The sequence below is a fragment of the Erpetoichthys calabaricus genome, chromosome 4 (genome assembly GCF_900747795.2).
Source record: "Erpetoichthys calabaricus chromosome 4, fErpCal1.3, whole genome shotgun sequence".
NCBI classification, from domain to species: Eukaryota; Metazoa; Chordata; class Cladistia; order Polypteriformes; family Polypteridae; genus Erpetoichthys; species Erpetoichthys calabaricus.
In genome coordinates, this window is record NC_041397.2 from 50,281,788 (window position 1) to 50,302,192 (window position 20,405).

A 20,405-nucleotide genomic window follows, 5' to 3' on the forward strand; every position below is an offset into this window, starting at 1 on the left:
GAGAATGGTTCCGATTTGAGCTCTGGTTATGAGGGCAAGGGTAAATGTATTGTGACAAGGTCTGTCAAAAAAAACGAAACAAAAGGAAGGCAATCAATGGAATGGCCTCATCCAGTTTCTTCTCAGAGGGACTGTTATCCACTTTGAGATGCATAAAGTGTGATTTTGATAGACCTTATGCCAAGTTCTCAATTTGACAGATTCTTAAAAGTTATTGAAGCATTTAAGAAGAGTAAAATATCACACACGTTTTGCTGAAATCATCCTTTGACATGATAATGCATGACCACACAAAGGCAGCAAACACAGAAAGCAGTTATATAAACCTGAGTGGACTGTTATACCCCATTCACCCTACATATCAGGTCTTGGCCCTTCAGATTTCCATTGTTTTGGAGACCTCAAGGATGAAATGCACCAGAAAATGTTTGTGAGTAATGATGAGGCCATTGAAGAACTAAGAGTGCAGGATTGAGGCTGGTCAAATAAAGGCAAACATGTTCTTATTTCCCACTAGTGAATGGCTGACAGACTAGATGCAACAAAAACATCTAGTTATTCTATTTGTAAGTTCAAACAGTTCTATTAGAACGTATTAGCAATAAAAAAATGTGTTGCAAAACTTTATGGGCAACCTTGACACAAAATGTAAAAATTAGGAATTAATGTAATTATCAAAGCAGTGTATTGATTAGAAACACCCACAGTAATACAAGGAAAACGTTACAAGGAAAAAGGGAAAATTTTAATTAAGAACACCTACTAATCTGATTGGTCGAAGCACTGTAGAATGCGTTCACAGTAGTGGGGTTTGTAAACCATCTGTACAAAGAAAAAAGAAATGAAATATTATTAAAAACATCTTATTATAAAATATTTATACATTTACTAAAATAAACTGCTACAAGCCAGATATAAACAATAGCACCCTCTCCACCCACTGTTTAAAATGCAAGAACTTATACATGATTCTGAACAAGTATGGACATTGTTCTGGAATTATCAGTAGATTTGCTTGTGGGAACTGTGCTGCATTCACAATAAATGTTTATGCTCACCAGCAAAGTGCCCACCAGGTTGACACTACCTGATTTTTTTTTTAATTTCCAGAACATATCAGGTCATGAGTTTTCAATTAAGATCAACATCAAGGTTAAAGCTCCATTAGTTCATTGGTAATCATGTGACAGACGGAGAGACATGTGTGTTTTATATATATAGACCAGCCACAGCACATGTCGAAGACAGGTAATAAAATAATTTAAAAATAGTTGCTCTCTTTTGCCTTACATGTACCTTCAGTGCCTTTTCTCTGTATTTGTGTGTGTGAACATCTCTTAAGCAGCTCTCTCGAGTGTGTTCCTGTAAAGCCTGCTTCTTAGACTGTCATTATTTCTGAGGCACCTTTCTCATCTAATGTCTGATTTTATGTTTGCTGTCTTTGAAGATGACTCTGTCAGCATGCCTCACGCTGTTTTACTCCTCATCTTTCAGGTAAAAAGACAAGCTTTGCAAACTTTGCTTCATTGATGTAGCAGTTCTTTTATGAACATTATTGTTGTTACTTACTGTGAAATAAAGGGCGTTTTCCCATTCTTGTTTCTTGCATTTTTCTTTTATGATGTGTGAAAGAACAAAATGAAAAAAGTAATTGTTTTGCGTTTTTCATTTTTCCCTTTTAAGTTGAAAATTAAATAAGTGTCTCTTTTTCTTTTTTAAATGATATTTTCTGAAATGAAATTTCAAATACCAAAAAGTACACAGACCCATTTCACTAAATATTGTACTATGTATAATTGTATGTGATAAATAAAATTTGATTTGATTTAATTTGATTGTGATTTCAATGCTTTTCTACTATCTCGTCTGGGCTTAGGAACACTGGAAAGTGAAATGGAATGTCCTCCTATCCATATCAAAAACTATAAATGGGGTATACTGTAGCTGTATAGAAGAGTCAGGAAGATAGGATATAAAATCAATCATTAGGGACAAATTGCAGCCAAGGTTAAGAAAACAAGGGAAGCTCTAAGCAAGGAAATCAAATTAAAAAGAATTACAAAAACACTCCTAAAACTTCCAAAACCCTGACAAGGCACCACTTTTGATTTATCATTCAATTCCCACTGTTCAAGGCATACAGAAAATATATTACACCCTACACTAGAAAGACAAACAGAATTAGCACCGGATTTGGAGGCATTTTATGCACCAAATTTCTAAGGCTGCTCAATAGCCGCTCATTAACACGATGCAAGCAAGAATCCCATAGTACTCTGTACATAAGACAGTAAACATATCTAAACTGAAAAAGAATCTTCCCTTCTATGCCCAGTTAAAGTTGTTTAGCATTTTAGAAAAAGGCCCCACACATAATCTAAAACAAAAATAATAATAATACATTTTATTTATTCATAGCCACCTTTCTAAACACTCACCGAATAGATAAAACACACATTATAAACAAAACTAAAAATACAAAAATTAAAATCAAAGTCAAAGAGAAAAAGCAGTCTTAAATAAATGAGTTTTAAGTTTAGATTTGAAAAGTGAGAATGAATCAATGTTTCTAAGCTCAGGAACAGAGCAACTGAATGCTCTGCTCCCCTTAGTGGTAAGACAGATGAAGGGGACAGTCAAGTGGATAGAAGAAGAGGATCTAAGGGTGCGGGAGGGAATGGCAACATGGAGGAGGTCAGACAAATATGGAGGTCCAAGGTTGTGGAGAGCCTTAAAAGTTAACAGAAAAAAATTTTAATTCAGTGCGGAACTTAACCAGAAGCCAGTGAAGCTGCTGCAAGACGGGAGAGATATGGTGAATAGAGGGGGTTCTAGTAATGATGCGGGCAGTCGAATTCTGGACCAGTTGAAGCTTATAAAGAGATTTGTGAGAAAGACCAAAGAAAAGGGAATTGTAATAATCCAGACGAGAAGTGACAAGGCTATGAACAAGGATAGCAGTGGTGTGGGGAGTGAGGAAGGGGCGAATACGATTAATGTTACGCAAGTGGAAATATGGAGACCGGGAGATGTTATTGATGTGGGACTGAAAAGATGGAGTACTTTCCTGTGGGGAAGGAGAGACAGAGGAATTATCAATAACAAATGAAAAATGATCAGTTTTGGATAATGCTGATTTTGTACCTATGAGGAGAACCTCAGTTCTGTCATTATTTAATTTAAGAAAATTTGAAGAAAACCAGGATTTCACTTCTGGTATGCAAGAAGTGAGGAAGATGGAAAGAGAAAAGTAGGTTTTCTAGTGAGGTACAGCTGGGTGTCATCAGCGTAACAGTGGAAGCTATTGTTATATTTGCAAAAGATATTGCCGAGGGGAAGGAGGTAAATAATGAAAAGGAAGGGTCCCAGGACAGAGTCCCGGGGCACACCTGAAGTAACAGCGGTGGGTTGGGATGTAAAAGTTTTAAGCTGAATGAACTAAGCGTGGCCTAAGAGATAGGATCTAAACCAATCTAGTGGAGTGAGGGTAATGCAAATGCCCTACACACACTGTTGGTCAAGCAGTTAAGTGACAATGTTGATAGAATGAAAAAGCCTTTACTTTTGTAATTCAAAGTTTGATATGTTTTGAGAGGAATGTCACTCAGTCAGTTATTTGAGTTACAAGAGTTGCTGAAGATCAAAAGAGTTGTTCATTGGCAACACAGGTTAACAAGCCAAACTTCCTTATTTGCCCTTTCTTGATACTAATGTCAATGTCAATTTTTTATAGAGCACATTTAAAATATCAGTAATGCTGCAGCCAAAGTACTTTACATTAAAACATACAAAAAACGTAAAATAAATATAATACAACACAATAAAACACAAAACAAACCAGCAGTAAATTGAAAGAAACAAATGACTAAGAGGAACAATCACTATCAGTGAAGATCACGGACAGCTAGAGAATAGAAATACGTCTTAAGTCTCGTTTTAAGCAATTCACTTGAAAGTGACTCCTTAATGCAATAAGGTAAAGAGTTCCACAGACGAGGTGCAGCAGCTGCAAAAGCCCTGTCCCCCTTAGTTTTACACTTAGTACAAGGTACAACAAGAGATAACTGACTGGTAGATCTGAGCTTTCTGGATGGTTGTTGTTTAACACACGATTCAGATAAATAGGTGGGAGCACACCCATGTAATGATTTAAAAACCAACAGCAAAATTATAAAATTAATTAGAAAGCTAACTGTCAGCCAGTGTAAAGAAGCTAAAATTGGAGATACTGAGGCAAACTTTTTTTTCCAACCAAAAAAGAACAGCAGCATTTTTAACCAGCTGCAACCTGCGTATCAGAGATTTACCAATCCACAAACAAGACAAATGAGAAATAAAATGCATTCCATATGTCCAAGAGCAGTGTTTGGGGGGTGGCAAGTGGGGCAACCTCCCCAGGTCCCACACCTAAGGGGGCCCCGCTTTTGAGGTCCACGTGTCCCGTTCGAGCGGATTTGTTAAGTTATATTCTCCAGTTATATGTTGGTAAAGTCAGTGTGTTATCTTGTAAAATTTAGCTAAATGAGTAATGAGAAAATCCAGTGTATGTTAACATTATTTTTATGAAATTTGCGTGCAAGTTTATACAGTCCACACATACTGGTAACAGCGTTTGACGTAACCGGCCCCGCGTGGGGTTGGTCAGCCCTAGGCCCTGCACAGACATAAGGCTGGCTCTGCATATGTCATGCTCTACCATTACTCCTTGCTGTGAATGTCTGGGGTCATTATAACAAACAGTTTTAATATTTTGTTGGGATTACACATATTTAGAAACTGTACATGTGTCTTAATAAAGATTTGTAATTGGAAAACATTAAATTAATGCTCCATTTTCTGACCCATGAATATACAGTGCTGTATTATAGGAGCTCATTCTGGCCCAGTGTTAAATAAAATTTGAGAAGTGCTAAATTTGTGCATATGGGTATGGAAAACACTTTTTTATGGCAAAGCTGTCAGTGTAGAGTGTGGTAAAGCTAAAGTCTTGCTGTTGCCATATTTGTGTGCTTAAGAGCTGCCTTTTAAGCAGTAGTAAAAAATTATTGCACAATATACTGTACAGTGGAACTAAATCCTTTTTTTGGTATAAAACAGATTCATTTAAATTTTTGCACATAAGGTAGTTTTGTTTGGCAAGTTAACTTATCCATAGTGAACTTTTTGGTTTCATCAATCATGTTAGTTTACATAAGGTAGAAAGTCATTTTACATACTTACTGTCTGCATCAAGCACTCATAAGAAAACTATTGGTTGACTTTACTAGTTACAATATAAATTCAATTCTTCTTACCCCTCAGGTAAATTTTAGTAAAAGCCTTTCCTCTTCAGATGTCCCAACACTGGTATGACAATTACTATATATGATTATTATTGTTGTAACTGCTGAGGGCCTAGATAACTAGTAAATATGATTACACAGAACACTATTTCCATTTCAGATCATTTATGAAATCTCAGATTCTCTACAATCGGGGAGCACAACAAACTTACTGAGTTCTTTGCACAGTCTTGCGAAGCCAGCTGAAATCAGACTGTGCAGCAAATCGAAGGGTTTGCAGTACATTGCTGAAATAATCAGAATCTGAAAAGCTCAGCTGCAGAGAAAAACAAAATGTATAAAGTTCAGTTTAGGAATTAAAATCTATAAATTTTACAACAAAAGGTGTTATAATACTGGTTAAAGTCATTGCTAGTAATAATTGTCTTATATTATTACTGGATATACATAAAAGTAATTTATGTACTGGAGAAAGTGGGTTCAGAAAATGGAGCCTATGGATTGATTCACAGCAATACACTAGTAGATCTTTGCTACCTTGTAGAAAAAAAAACTGGCTTAGATTGTCTTAGTCAGCTTTTACATCAAATAAATGTATACATAAATACATGATTCATGTTTGTGAATGCCATCCTTTCATCCATTTTCTGAATCTGCCTTTTCTATATAAGCTCAAAGGGAGTTGAACACAACCCAGCTGCATTTGGTTCAGGGCAGGATGTGATGCCCTTGTGCCCAGAGAGCCTAGGGATAGGCTCTGGATCATGTGATGCTGAATTATATTAAGTGAGCTTAAAAATGTTATGCTAATTTTATTAAGAAAATCAGAGACCATTAATTAAAAATAGTAAATGAAATGTATTATCTTTTTGAATATTGAGACATGAAAGCCAGCCTTCTGGTGATCTTCTCATTAATTCCGTTTAATTTTAGGGGATAATAATCACCTCAATAACATAAACTTAATTTCATCATGTAACCATAAAAATGTCAAAAATTATTTATGAGGATAAAGCAAGCACCCTTCTATTGTAGCTAATGTAACATCTATAAGGAGGTCTCATCAACATTTGCACAATGAAATTGCATTTTAATGTAATTATATTTTATTTTCTTGGTGTGAGAGAGAACTGATTATTTCATATGCCACACAAATCCTATAAGACTTTTGTAAACCTAAAGTCACTCGTCCAAACCTATAGCAGCAGCTCCAAACAAATACCGAATTACATTAAAGAAATAAGTCATGCAAGCAACTCTGACCACATATCAGCCATTTGTACCTGAGATTCTGTTGATTGTTGCACAATATGCATGACCAGGAGTGACAATGGAAAGCAACCAATAAAACAAGAGCTTCAACAAAGACTTAAGTCTCATTTCAACACCCATTAAAGATATAATGTCCATAGGACTGCTGCCACTGAAACTTCCCTTTGTTCTGCCCCACCACTCTTTCAAACCTCTCACTCTGCATCTTCTCCATCCTTACCTCCAGAAATTAAACCAATCTTGTTCTACAAAAGAACTGTAAACCCATAAAGTGATATTGCACATGAGACTGAAAGAAGGACAATTTCATTCAGAAAACAGCACAAGCACAACCAACGTTTCTGTAATTGGGCACCTCACAAGCTTTAGGTGCATTTTGATCTCATTTACATGAAAATTACATATAGGAGATTAAACAAAAACAATGTGTGGAATCTTAGCCCCTATTTAAACAGATACAACTGAATGCCAAGAACATCATTGCTGCTAATAGGAAGTCATCCTAGGGTGGGCATCTGCAGGGATGGCAAAACAACCTGAAATCTTATTTTTACTGATTTTTCATTGGCAGATGACCATTTTGGGTGGGTTTCTCCACCCACATGTAGCCACAGACCTGGAGTGGATACAATACTCACTTCACTAGTACATATAACAAATTATACAAAAGATGAGCGTTGAAACTATATAATCTTAACAGAACAGAACAGAAAAATCACTTGCACAAGATAACCCAGGGTGCATGGGCAAATAAAATTTACTAAAACAAATGTAGACTAAATTGAAAATTCCCATAACCCTGCCTGTGGCTAAACCTTTTTATTCCCCCAAGAACCCAGAAAAGTCTGTCCTTAGGAGGTTCAATGGTAGGATCCTGGTCTGATGTCTCACATCTCCATGGCCTCGCAACTGCACAACTTCTAAAGGTCCAATGATCCAAACTCTGGAGCAAACCAAACAATGACACACAGTAGGAAATATATAAAGCTGACTATACATGCAAGAAAGCAACTGAAGCAATTCAGTATGGATGTGTGGGTAAAGGTCCCCATCACTTGTAGGAAGTAACTGAAAAACAAACTGATTATGCCAGAATACTGACTCTCGGTATTTCTCAGGGAAAACTGTATTTCCCTTTTTTTAAATAAATAATGCAATGTAATATGTTTTCACAACTGCTGATAATATTTTCAATTTTCGTTTATGGTCTACCTTTGAGGCAGTTGTTTCATGTAGACAGAAAGAGACAGATATGAATACTGAATAAACTTTAGAACAATTAAATTTCACAGACCTTTTGATGGATTAAAGCAATTGATGAAAATAATTCTTGTGGAACTGATTTTGTAGAGAAGCACAAAACCACACACTTTCTAATGTAAATAAGTATTAATTATGTGTGTAATACATCCAAGAAATAGCACATGGTCATTTTTCCAGTATATATTTGTAGTACTGTATTTATTAGTTTACAGATTATTGTTAGAATTTTTCTTTATCAATAATTTGTTAAAAAATAATTTCCATATGTACCTACACTACCTTGAAAACAAATCTTAAAATAATTAAGATAAAATGTATATTATATATACAGTTAGGTCCATAAATACTTGGACAGAGACAACTTTTTCTAATTTTGGTTCTGTACATTACCACAATGAATTTTAAATGAAACAACTCAGATGCAGTTGAAGTGCAGACTTTCAGCTTTAATTCAGTGGGGTGAACAAAACGATTGCACAAAAATGTGAGGCAACTAAAGCATTTTTTAGCACAATCCCTTCATTTCAGGAGCTCAAAAGTAATTGGACAATTGACTCAAAGGCTATTTCATGGGCAGGTGTGGGCAAGTCCGTTGTTATGTCATTATCAATTAAGCAGATAAAAGGCCTAGAGTTGATTTGAGGTGTGGTGCTTGCATGTGGAAGATTTTGCTGTGAACAGACAACATGAGGTCAAAGGAGCTCTCCATGCAGGTGAAAGAAGCCATCCTTAAGCTGCGAAAACAGAAAAAACCCATCCAAGAAATTGCTACAATATTACGAGTGGCAAAATCTACAGTTTGGTACATCCTGAGAAAGAAAACAAGCACTGGTGAACTCAGCAACACAAAAAGACCTGGACGTCCACGGAAGACAACAGTGGTGGATGATCGCAGAATCATTTCCATGGGGAAGATAGATAGATAGATAGAGAAACCCCTTCACAACAGCCAACCAAGTGAACAACACTCTCCAGGTGGTAGGCGTATCGATATCCAATAAAGAGAAGACTGCATGAAAGTAAATACAGAGGGTGCACTGCAAGGTGAAAGCCACTCATAAGCCTCAAGAATAGAAAGGCTAGATTGGAATTTGCTAAAGAACATCTAAAAAAGCCAGCACAGTTCTGGAAAAATATTCTTTGGACAGATGAAACCAAGATCAACCTCTACCAGAATGATGGCAAAAAAAAAGTATGGAGAAGGCGTGGAACAGCTCATTATCCAAAGCATACCACATCATCTGTAAAACATGGTGGAGGTAGTGTGATGGCTTGGGCGTGCATGGCTGCCAGTGGCACTGGGACACTAGTGTTTATTGATGATGTGACACAGGACAGAAGCAGCCGAATGAATTCTGAGGTGTTCAGAGACATACTGTCTGCTCAAATCCAGCTAAATGCAGTCAAATTGATTGGGTGGCGTTTCGTGATACAGATGGACAATGACCCAAAACATACAGCCAAAGCAACCCAGGAGTTTATTAAAGCAAAGAAGTGGAACATTCTTGAATGGCCAAGTCAGTCACCTGATCTTAACCCAATTCAGCATGCATTTCACTTCTTGAAGACTAAACTTAGGACAGAAAGGCCCACAAACAAACAGCAACTGAAAGCTGCTGCAGTAAAGGCCTGGCAGAGCATTAAAAAGGAGGAAACCCAGCATCTGGTGATGTCCATGAGTTCAAGACTTCAGGCTGTCATTGCCAGCAAAGGGTTTTCAACCAAGTATTAGAAATGAACATTTTATTTCCAGTTCTTTAATTTGTCCAATTACTTTTGAGCCCCTGAAATGAAGGGATTGTGTTAAAAAAATGCTTTAGTTGCCTCACATTTTTATGCAATCGTTTTGTTCACCCCACTGAATTAAAGCTGAAAGTCTGCACTTCAACTGCATCTGAGTTGTTTCATTTAAAATTCATTGTGGTAATGTACAGAACCAAAATTAGGAAAAAGTTGTCTCTGTCCAAATATTTATGGACCTAACTGTATATTATATATTATATATATATATATATATATATATATATATATATATATACACACACATACTTGTTTCAGTTGATAGAAAAATTCTATATTTATCCAGTTTAACTACAATACTTACTCTTTTAATGTCTTCATTCACATATGTGTCATTCATTACAAAATCTGGATATCCCACTTTTGGAAGAACTGCATGTGCCTGATAACGATAAAAATGAAAACATTGATTGTCAAGGTATGATTTGAAATATATTTATTTTTTAAAACAGTTTAGATTAGGTTCTCTCTTTTGAAACACTGGCAGTAAACCTATATCAAGTGTATCATAATTTGTTTAGCTTTACTTCCACCTTCTTACTTACTGAAACTATCTGCTGTTCTTGCTATATCTAATCAATTGAAACTGGAGTGACACTTTTAAACGTATCTGTATATTCTTAGTTGGCTACAAAATGCAATCCTCAAGCCACACACCTTGATGGAAAGAGGTTCTGCTTAGGAGCAGCTTCTACAGGTGCTCTTTTTTTACCTGCCACAAAAGAAAGTTGGTGGGGCTCAAAGTGAACTGCTATTTGATGGACCATTCGATGCCACACGGGCCTCCCAGCTAATGATGTTTATTATGTCATAATCTACTTTAGTTAAATATTCACTCTTAATAGACTTTTTCACACTTAACTATGGTTCTGTCTTAAAAATTGGTATATTGATTTTTTTCTTATATACCATGTGGCTTAAAATAGGTACAATCATTTATCTAATTAACATGAAAACAGTTCATACCACCAGAGCCATGTGAAGTAAAATTATTCCGAAGGAATTTCAAAAATTTCCAAACTAATTTCAAATAAAAATGTTTTGTTACGGTAACGTACCTGAGGGATGAGCCAGTGAATGAGGACATAACACAAAGCAAGGGATTGGTGCATAAAAGTGCACAAGTGATTTTATTAAAACCATCAAAACCAAAACAGTGTTCAAAAATTGTGCAGTGCTGACACTTCAATAAATCAATAATACTTAAAATAAAAGGTTCTGGTGGAGGTTAAAATCAGTCAAATAAATAAATAATCCATTAAAACGAGGTTAAAAACACAGTGCAGGAAACTGTCCTTAAAGACATGCATCCTGGTGCACTCCTTTAAAACAAACATCTCCTTAGCTTAACCCTAATGGGTCCTTTCAGCCAAGGAGGCGCCTAATTGGCAGTTCAGTCAACCTTCCGTGCCGAGCCTCCGAATCCCACTGCAAGGCTCACGTCCCTGCGTTCCAAGGCTCTCCCACAGGACACCTCACTGAGTCTCTCCAATTCCCCTGCATTCATACTGCCTCACTCTGGCGAGTTGCTCCAACTGAGCAGCATTCGTCAGTCACTCCGGCTTCCAGGTCACTCAGCTAGAGTGGCCATGATCCCCTGAGCGTCGGCAGTACACTCCCTCCAGGGACTTCCTCCTGGCTTCTCTCTTTCTCATTCACTTGCATCATCACTCTCTCTCCTGCCGTCTCTCTCTTTTAACCTCCTTTCCTCGATCTTTCATTTTTCTTGTTTCATTTTCTTTCTGATTCTTCGATTCTCTCTTTTTCTCATGCCGGCGCTTTCTTTTATGCTTCTGTGGGCACAACACCTCAACTGAGCACCAGAGGAAGCCAATATAGCAATTGAGACAGACCACACCCTCAAGTACAGGTGCGTCTCGCTCCAATTACTCCACCAATCCCCTGCAGCTGTGTGAGCACACACACCCACAGAGGGCGAGCTGGCCAATTAATAATTTATTTAAAAAAACAGCCACCTTTCTCTGAGCCACAAGTCCCGCTCTATCACAGATGGTTGAATCTGAAACCATTCCAGAAAGAGTTAGCTGCTATAATAGACAATCATGTCTACCACTGAATAATACTGCATTGCTTACTGCACAAAAAACACTGAGGTCATCTGACATAGAAGAGACACAGAAGTAAATGAAAATAAATACTAAAGAGAAGCAGCTACTCCGTGACATGTCCACTTTGTTATCAATAGTAAACAGCTACTTGGACACCCAAGATATTTCAAAATAAATTAGAGCGAGACAAAATTTCAAGTGTTTAAAATCGACATAAAAAAGTCTTGAATCTTCATTCATTTAAGAGATTGGCCTATGCGTGCCTGTTGGTGTGAAGATTTGTCATTCTCCTTGCACTGTATATTTATGGCTGTTACTGTTGCTTTCACATACCCGCCATGTCCGGTTCTAAAATTTTACTTTGCTTCATAATTTGTAATTTGCCTTACTGCATAAAAACATCATGAGGGGCGATTAGAAATGGACGTAGGTTGGTCCAAATCCTGTATATTTTCTGCAGTTACCTGCATCGGTCTGATTACTGGGATTGCTTTATGCAGTGAATCAAAGGGGGGCTGTAGTTACTAATTGTTTCTAGGGTTCTTGGGAATAGGGTTGCTTGTGTTGTTGATGGAGTCCACATAAATTTTTTGATTGCCTGGGATGCCAATAGCAACAACCAAATAAAGTTTGTGCCATTTTCTTATTTACCTCCTATAGTCTTGCTTCTTGTCCTTTTTCTCCTGCCCTTGCGACTATTTTATCAGTTGCAGCTTGGAACATTCAGTGCCTGGGCCTGAATATCAAGAGGTAAGCATATCTGGCTACCTGTGGTGCAAGAGAGTTGATGTTGAACTCCTGCTGTGCACAGAAGTGTCTACATTTTGTGATGTGTTATGTCATTGATGCCTCGGCATCTGTCAACTCCAAGATATATGATGTGATTATTCTTACTTGTATTCATTGCAACTTGCAAGCTGAAACACTGAGTTCAGGTTTGGCATGTTTTGTGGCAACACAGGTGAGCAATAAAAAGATTGTATTATGCTATATTTTCCCACTGACCTCTTACTTCAACTGTCCTTTCTCGCATTCATAATCGGACAAATCTTATACCTGCAAACTTATAACACTATTTTGTGCATTTGGATTGAAATGCTTTCATGAATCCTGTGCTCAAAAAGATTGAAGTCTGCCGACCTTGCCTACATTAGATTCACTCATTATGTAAAATGCTAAATCTGTCTCCTAAGGTGTTCTCATTCTTTACCCATCCCATCATTCTCACTTGATTTGGCTACCTTGTGTTCTAACACAACTCTGGAATCAACTTCATTTTTAAACTGGAGGTGTATTTTGTTAAATGTTTGCTTGTCGCTGCCTATTTTCCATGCTGTTCATTTGAAGTTCAACTCATCCCATTGACGGTATTTATGGTAACACCATCTTGTTTCCTTGATATGTTGAAATATTATGACACTTGTGGAGTGTTTTGGTTATAGCAGGCTCTGAACACTCAAGTTACTGAGGTCCCCTTTTTTTCTTCTACCTTCATCTTAGATCTGTTCATAAAGAAATTGGCACCTCATCACTTTCATGTTGTCCCGTTTATAATATTTTGACTCACAATGTTTGACTTTGCATATGGTTGCAGCTTTTTACATGGTTCTATAAATTATAGCATTTTACAGGTCCTTACCAAAACATTCATTTTGGCAGCGTGACCATCTTTCAATAACCTCTCTTTCATGGAAAACTCTTTTCAGAAATATCGTCTAAAAATCCAAACTACCAGCATACTCAGTTTATATTCTGACATTGATTATACCTTACCCTCACCAAACATCATGACACGTTTCTTTCTGCCTATGAATCTTAAATGTCATCTTTGTCTACTGAATGGCCTGGGGACCTTTCCTCATGGGTTGTGGTTACCTTCATATTTATTTTCTATTCAACAAATACTAGTTTTCTGTCTTCTATTCCTTCTACTTAATTCCCCTTTTACCATAAATATTTTTTTCTCATGGCCCACTCTACACTTTTTTCCACACACCTACGCACTGACTATTCTCCCTTGGCTTGCCTTCAACAAAACAACTGGAAATCCACATAAAGTCTCTCTTTTACTGACTGGACAACTTACTTTAATTTAGTTCTGCTTGAAATTTCATCTGTAAGAATCAGCTGACCATCCAGCCCCAACACTGAGGAGTGGCACTGGTCCAGACAACGACCAGTTCAGAATTGGATGGGCCAGTGGTTCATGTCACAGTGTTGACTTCTGATTCTTCTCTTTACAGTGTCATGCATTTCCTTACCCAGGCATCTCTTTCACTCTTTATGAAATTCCAAATGAGCCACTTTACTGGGCTGGTTTGGATTTGGATCGGGTGGACAAAGACATGGCACAGGTCAGAGGATTTGAGTTTTTAATTGATGGCCTAAGTTTTATTCTTTTATTGTTGCAAAATTTTGACTACACCAAAAATAACATTATCATGTCTACAGTCAAGTAAACAACAGGAACTACTTGTAGCAAAAACCTGGAAGCAATGTGACACCCCATGTATACTAAGTTTGGCAGCCAGGCTATGAGTTGTAATACTTTCAATCAGAACATTTTTGGAATGAGTACTTGAACAGTGAGTCCCTTGGAGCTGTAGATAGTGCTGCTCACAGTTGCATGGCCCAAGGTTTTCAGCCCTGTCACTGTCCCTGTATATTGTGTACCATCTCCACGTATCCATGAGGGGTTTCATAGGATATTCCAGATTTTCTCCCATCTTTTCAAAAAAGTTATATTGCCTAAATTGGGCCCAGATTGAGGGGGGTATATGCAAAAGCATGTCTGTAATGCTTTCTTGCCCCTTTCAGAAAGGCTCCTAAATTGCTCCAAAGGATGACAGAATAGGCTCTGGATCCTCATAACCTTGTAGTGGAAGAAAATGATTCAGAAATAGTAGTATTGTGCACCATTTGGTATGAATGAAGATACCACTTTACTCCTTTCCTTTTTAAAGGTCCTTTAACAATGGTTGAGCTCCTTTAAAAAGATTTATGGTATGTAATATTTTCTTTAATTCTTAGTGTACAATATGCAGTTTTCATGCTATAGCGGTTATAGAAGTTTGTACTTGTATATTAGCCCAATCTAACCACCTCCCAGACAAAGTAAATCTGTTAGGTTTAAGATTGAACTTGAAGACCATGTAAGTCACTTTTTTCCCATGTAACCATTCTTATGGGTTTTTGCTATTTATATTGCTTTTATTAGGAAAGTAGTTATATCATTTCTGTTGAGCTAATTTTTGAAATTTTTGATTTGTTAGCATTTTTATAACATTGTTGAGTCCATTTGTGCACAGATATTTCACAATTTTTGTAATTGTTCATTCAGGTTTTAATTGTGTTGATAACTGAATAACTCCCCTAAGACTTATTTGATTATATGTAATTTTTTTCTTTATACCTTGAGTATATGGCATTATACCGTATGTGCACGTGCATGTAGCTGATAATGAGAGTTTTTTCATTCTGCTTGTTTTTCTCTCGGCTCACTCACTATAGTAAGAATTAACATACAGTATTTATATATTGGGTGTTTTCAAATGATGTTCCCAACATAACCTTTCTTTTCTGGAAGGGATCCAAATCCTACCTAAGAATAATATGTGTCTGAAATGAATCAAGACAATATTTTATTAAAGTAGGTTTACAGGTTTCTTTGAATTTATGGTATTGATTTCCCTTCTGTGAAACTTTCATTAGTATGCAAAAATGTAATGTTACAAAAGAATAAATAAATTGGCCATTCACCCTTAAACATGGAATGAAAGATTCTGATGAAACTATCAACCATATTCTAATATTTTATCAAATGACCCTGAATTAAGAAAAAAAAAACAAAACATTGTGATCCTTGTTTAATTTATTTATTAAAGAAATATATGGAATGTGTGGAAAAGTATTTGCTCCCTTGGATTCAATGACTGGTTACATGACCTTCACCACAGCTCATCATATTGTAGAAATCCCAGGAGGGGGTGGGCAGCCAATTGGATTTGGCCATTCAAACTGCAGCTTTGACTCCTCTAACCAGCTATGGACGCCCTGAGGGTATTTGCTCCAGGAATGTTTTCTTTTCATTTATTGTCAAAAGGCTCTATCTCAGTTTTATTGAGTCTTATATTGTCTTTGTCTATATTTTACTGTGTGCTTAATATTGTCTGTGTGTCCATGTATGTAAATGCTGCACAATTTAGCAATTTGCTCTAAATGAATTGTACTGTAGATGTGTATTTGTGCACTTTCTCTGTGACTGAACTCAATGAAACACTATATAAAATCATAAATTAAAAAATAAAGGGCAGTTGTTGATCAGTGACTTTTCAGGAATTTTACCCTATTCCTAATTGCAGAATTGTTACAGTTCAGTGAAGTTTAGGTATGAGGATTTACTAAACTTTACATTTTTCTTCAACTATCTTGATATAGACTTGCTTAGGTGCCTTGCATCATTGTTTTCAGCTTCAACCCATGACCTACGAGGCCTCATATTTTGAGAAAGACTTCATTTTTTCAATGATGAAAAGATTTCCAAGTCCTGATGCAGCAAAGCACCCTCAAGCCCTGACACTACTAGCATCGTGTATGGTTGCAGTTATACAGGGCTTACCACAGAAAACTGAGCTTATGTTAATCAAAAATTTCCATTTTTGTCTTATTTATGAGTGGAACATTTTGCAGAACACAAGAATCATTTAGGTGAATTTTAGTACATGAGACCCACATGCATGTTTTTAATGTTGATGCTAATGATTTCTATGCTCCTACACTGCCATAGATCCAGTTTTTGTTCAGTGTCCTTGTGATGGTGTAGTCATAAATAATGAATTTAGTAAAGCCATGTGTGGTCTGAAAAATGCCTAGATGTTGTTCTTGGGTTCTTTTTGACCTTACAGATTTTGACAGGATGGACACAAATTAAAAAAACTAACCAAATACAACTTGGACAGAACTATTGGAGCTCCAAGGCCTTACAGTATGTTTAATTGTGCTTTCCATGGCTGAAAGAAACTCACTTTTTCATAGGTTTACAGTAATTAAGTATTTTAAAATGATCGGCAATCACATTTAGTATGTGCCATTTTTTCCTCGGACTCTCCTCTGCATATATCTAGAACTCCCATGGCCTGATTGAAAAATCTACTATATTATAAAACATTAAGATCTATGTGTTCAGTCCCTCAGAGCAATCTGATTGGTCAGTTTGACATTGGTGATGCAATGAAAGAGGAATTGCGAGTGTGAGACGCATGTGGAGGAGTGAAGCTGTATGAGCCACAAAGAGAGATCTACATTCAAAGACAGCAAGGATAAAACCAGACAGAAGGTGAGGAAGACACTTTGAAAACAATGAAAGATCCTGAGAAGCAGGTTTGCAGGAAGAAAGCTTGAGAGAGGGAGCATGAGTGACGATGCATTCACACACACATGAATACAGAAGAATGGCACTGGAGGTATAGTTCATGTAGGGCAAGAGATAGCAAATTGTGTTTTAATCATTCTATTACATGTCTGTGACAGATACAATGACTAGTATGAAACAATAGTGAAAATCAGACAGAGCCTAATAGTTTTTCATGGCATTACATATTGGGAAATCACCTTTTGCATTCTATTTCTAGGCCCAGTAAACTAAGATTTGTTTTTACTAATCAAAAACAGAAAAGAGGAGGAAGAAATTAGATCTAAGGTGCAAAAATTGTTACAAGAAGACGTGAGCTTACATTTAGTAAACCTGAATTGTGACTGCCACGTCAATACCAGTAAGGCACGCTAGAGAAAAAAGAAAATTTAAGGAAAGAGAGAGGATAGGTATCAAAAGAATAAAGACGTAAGTGCTGTTTGAGTTCTCCTCAACAAAATCTCTTATGTGCTTTGAAGTGAAAGATAAGTTGTATGGTGAATGACAACATAACTTCAGAAAGTGAAGTTGACAGAATGCTTCTGATTTCTTGTATTTGAATCTTTGAGTATATGTTATTAGGAATCAGATTCCCTAAAAAATATGGTTGTTGGTTTTGTTAACGTGTGGCACACAAGTTATAAAACTTGTTTTAGTCTGATCTATCAAAAAAGAGTGGCACTTTGTGTTTGCTTACTGTGCATTCAGAGTTTTGAAATGACTTCATCAGAAGTTGTTTTACTCTATTCAGGTACTCTACTTGTTTGTTGTACACAAAGTGATGCCTGTAGAATTAATGACTTTGAGTGGGTGAAAATCTTGGCAACAAATTCTTGATGCACTTTAGAACAGGTTATTCAGCTAATGTTAAGTGTGTTCAGGCCTGGCTGGTACTTGAATGGGCGACCAACCAGGAAAAGTTTGGGTTGCTGCTGGAAGAGGTGTTGGTGAGGCCAGCAGAGGACCCTTACCTGAATATCTGTGTGTGGATCCCAATGCCCCAGTGCTGTAAAAATGGCTCTCCTTCCCAAGGTTCTGACTCTCTGTGGTCATAAAATATCCCTGGGCATCCTTTGTAAAGAGCAGGGTGTATCCCAGTGTTCAGGCTAAATTGCCCTCCATGGCCTGGTCATTCTGGTCCCCTTATCATCCCCTATCTCTAATTGGCTATTTCTCACCGCTTCACCACCTAACAGCAAATGTGCGGTAAGTGTAATGTTGCAAAAACGGCTGCTGTCACATCATCCAGGTGGATGCTACAAATTACTGGTGGATGAAGTGGCTCCCCACTCACTATGTAAAGCACTTTGAGTATGGGAAAAAAGTGCTATATAAATGTAAAGAATTATTATTATTATTATGTAGTTTGAGGGTTATAATCATAGCTGTATGTGTGTCTTACACATTTTAAATGTCAATAAATCTGAAACTCTTAATAATAAAAGGATAACTGCAAAGGACTGTAATGCAGTCAGTATAACGATTTTGAATAGCCCACAGTAAGAACCATGCTATAAAATATTATGTTCAGTACATACAGTAAAGCTCAGTTGGGGGAGGCAAAACAAAGACAGCATAATGTTTACATTAAATCATGTTTGTTCAAAACATTTTATTTGTACAAGACAAAATCTTTTTTTTTGACAGCATATACTGTACCTGAGCCTTTTTTATATTTTTCATACATTGGTCTGATATTTCAAATATGCTTGTTATATGAGAACCATAGACACATGGGATAAGTTACCAAGTAGTATGGCAGACAGTACAACTTTAGGGACCTTCAGAACAAGACTTGATGTTATTCTCTGGGATTTAAGTGGATAAGACTGGCGAACTTTGTTGTGCTGAATGGCCTGTTCTTGTCTAGATTGTTCTAAAGTTCTATAATGGAAAATCATCCATGAGTAGACCACTTATTAAAATACACAGTCACTGATGGCCATTAATCACACCCTATCTATCTATCTATCTATCTATCTATCTATCTATCTATCTATCTATCTATCTATCTATCTATCTATCTATCTATCTATCACATATTATTCTTCATATTTATCTGTTTATCTATTGTCACATATGTGCGCATGGGAGGCAGCTAAAGGGTCTAAATTAAAGTAATTCCATGCCTGACCAGGGGGTGGCAGAGTGCACTGACCTTTTTTCTCACTTTCCTGCAGGCCATTCACTGGAAATCCCGCATGGCCCTGATTACATCACTTCCGGTTCCAGCCCTTCTGAGGACATCAGTTCCGGTGTGGAACCTATGAATGAAGAGCCTTCTTGTTCCGGTATTTTCGATGATGGAAGAGGACCCTTCCGCTTACGCCCTGAATGACCTCACTTCCCTTGCTGGCCTTTAAAGCCTCCATATTTACCCTAACTCGTCAGTTCTGTTTTGGACTCCGTACTGTGCACATCAGTGTGAACAATTTATTCTTTTGCAGCCAGGAAATATTATATAGGTGGCTTCCCCAAACCTTTTTATGATTCTTGGGTCTGTTTTTTGTGACACTATCTATTAGCAGTTGCATTCTTATTATTTATGTTTCATGGAGGTGCCTTAACTACTAGATCACACTGCCTTGCCTTCTTTTGGATTAAAAATGTCTACGCCAGAGAATTTGAACTTTTTCTGGAAATATTTAACAGAAATATCTGTCAGGTTTCAGTCTTGTCTACCATTATGTCATGCATCACATTCTAAATTGGATACAGGTTAAGAAAAAGGTAAATAATTTAAAACCCCTCATCTTAAGTATCAAGTGAAATGAAACCATACACATAAAAAGGGGCAAAATTAAAGTCTGCATTCTTAGATATTTTTGAGACTTCGGGGAATTGAGATAAGTATCTAATTAAAGAGCTTGTTAAAATAACAATGGTTATTGGCCTCAATTTAACAAACCGGCTGTTTTGTGTGTTTCATCCAGGGATGATAATTTCATAAGAATGCAATACATTTTACAAAGAAGAGGAAATTGGAGTGTCCAAAGTATACTCATGGAGAAAGTATAAAAGTCTTCTCTGATATCAATAACACTTGTTAGGGTTGTTGGTCAATGAGGAAAGTTATCCTTATAGCTTCTGTTACCGAAACAAATAGAATATAATAAAAGAGAATACAATAGAAAGTAATGTCATGTAGTATTCCTGTCTTGCACCCACTGTCTCCTAAAGAAGCCCCAGCCCCAGAATCTTAAATTAAACTAAGCAGGTTCCTCAGACTAGATGGATGAATAGAATAGGGTGAGATAAGCTTGGCAGGGCAGCACAGAGGTTAGTATTGCTGCCTGTCAGCATCACAAT

The 20,405-nt window shown here is 36.9% G+C and overlaps 2 protein-coding genes across 2 annotated transcripts in view; both read right to left on the bottom strand.

Annotated features, from left to right (window-relative positions):
- The window catches only part of sms (spermine synthase), an 844,074-nt gene that overhangs the window by 451,754 nt on the left and 371,915 nt on the right, over positions 1-20,405 (bottom strand). The window lies entirely within an intron of this gene.
- phex (phosphate regulating endopeptidase homolog, X-linked) overlaps positions 1-20,405 on the bottom strand; it is a 239,778-nt gene that overhangs the window by 34,994 nt on the left and 184,379 nt on the right. The window contains exons 13-15 of the mRNA XM_028799436.2: positions 9,922-9,999; positions 5,495-5,598; positions 764-822 (exon numbers count right to left, since the gene is read on the bottom strand). Of these exons, the coding sequence (XP_028655269.1) occupies positions 764-822; positions 5,495-5,598; positions 9,922-9,999 (241 nt within the window). The remainder of the gene's footprint in view (positions 1-763; positions 823-5,494; positions 5,599-9,921; positions 10,000-20,405) is intronic.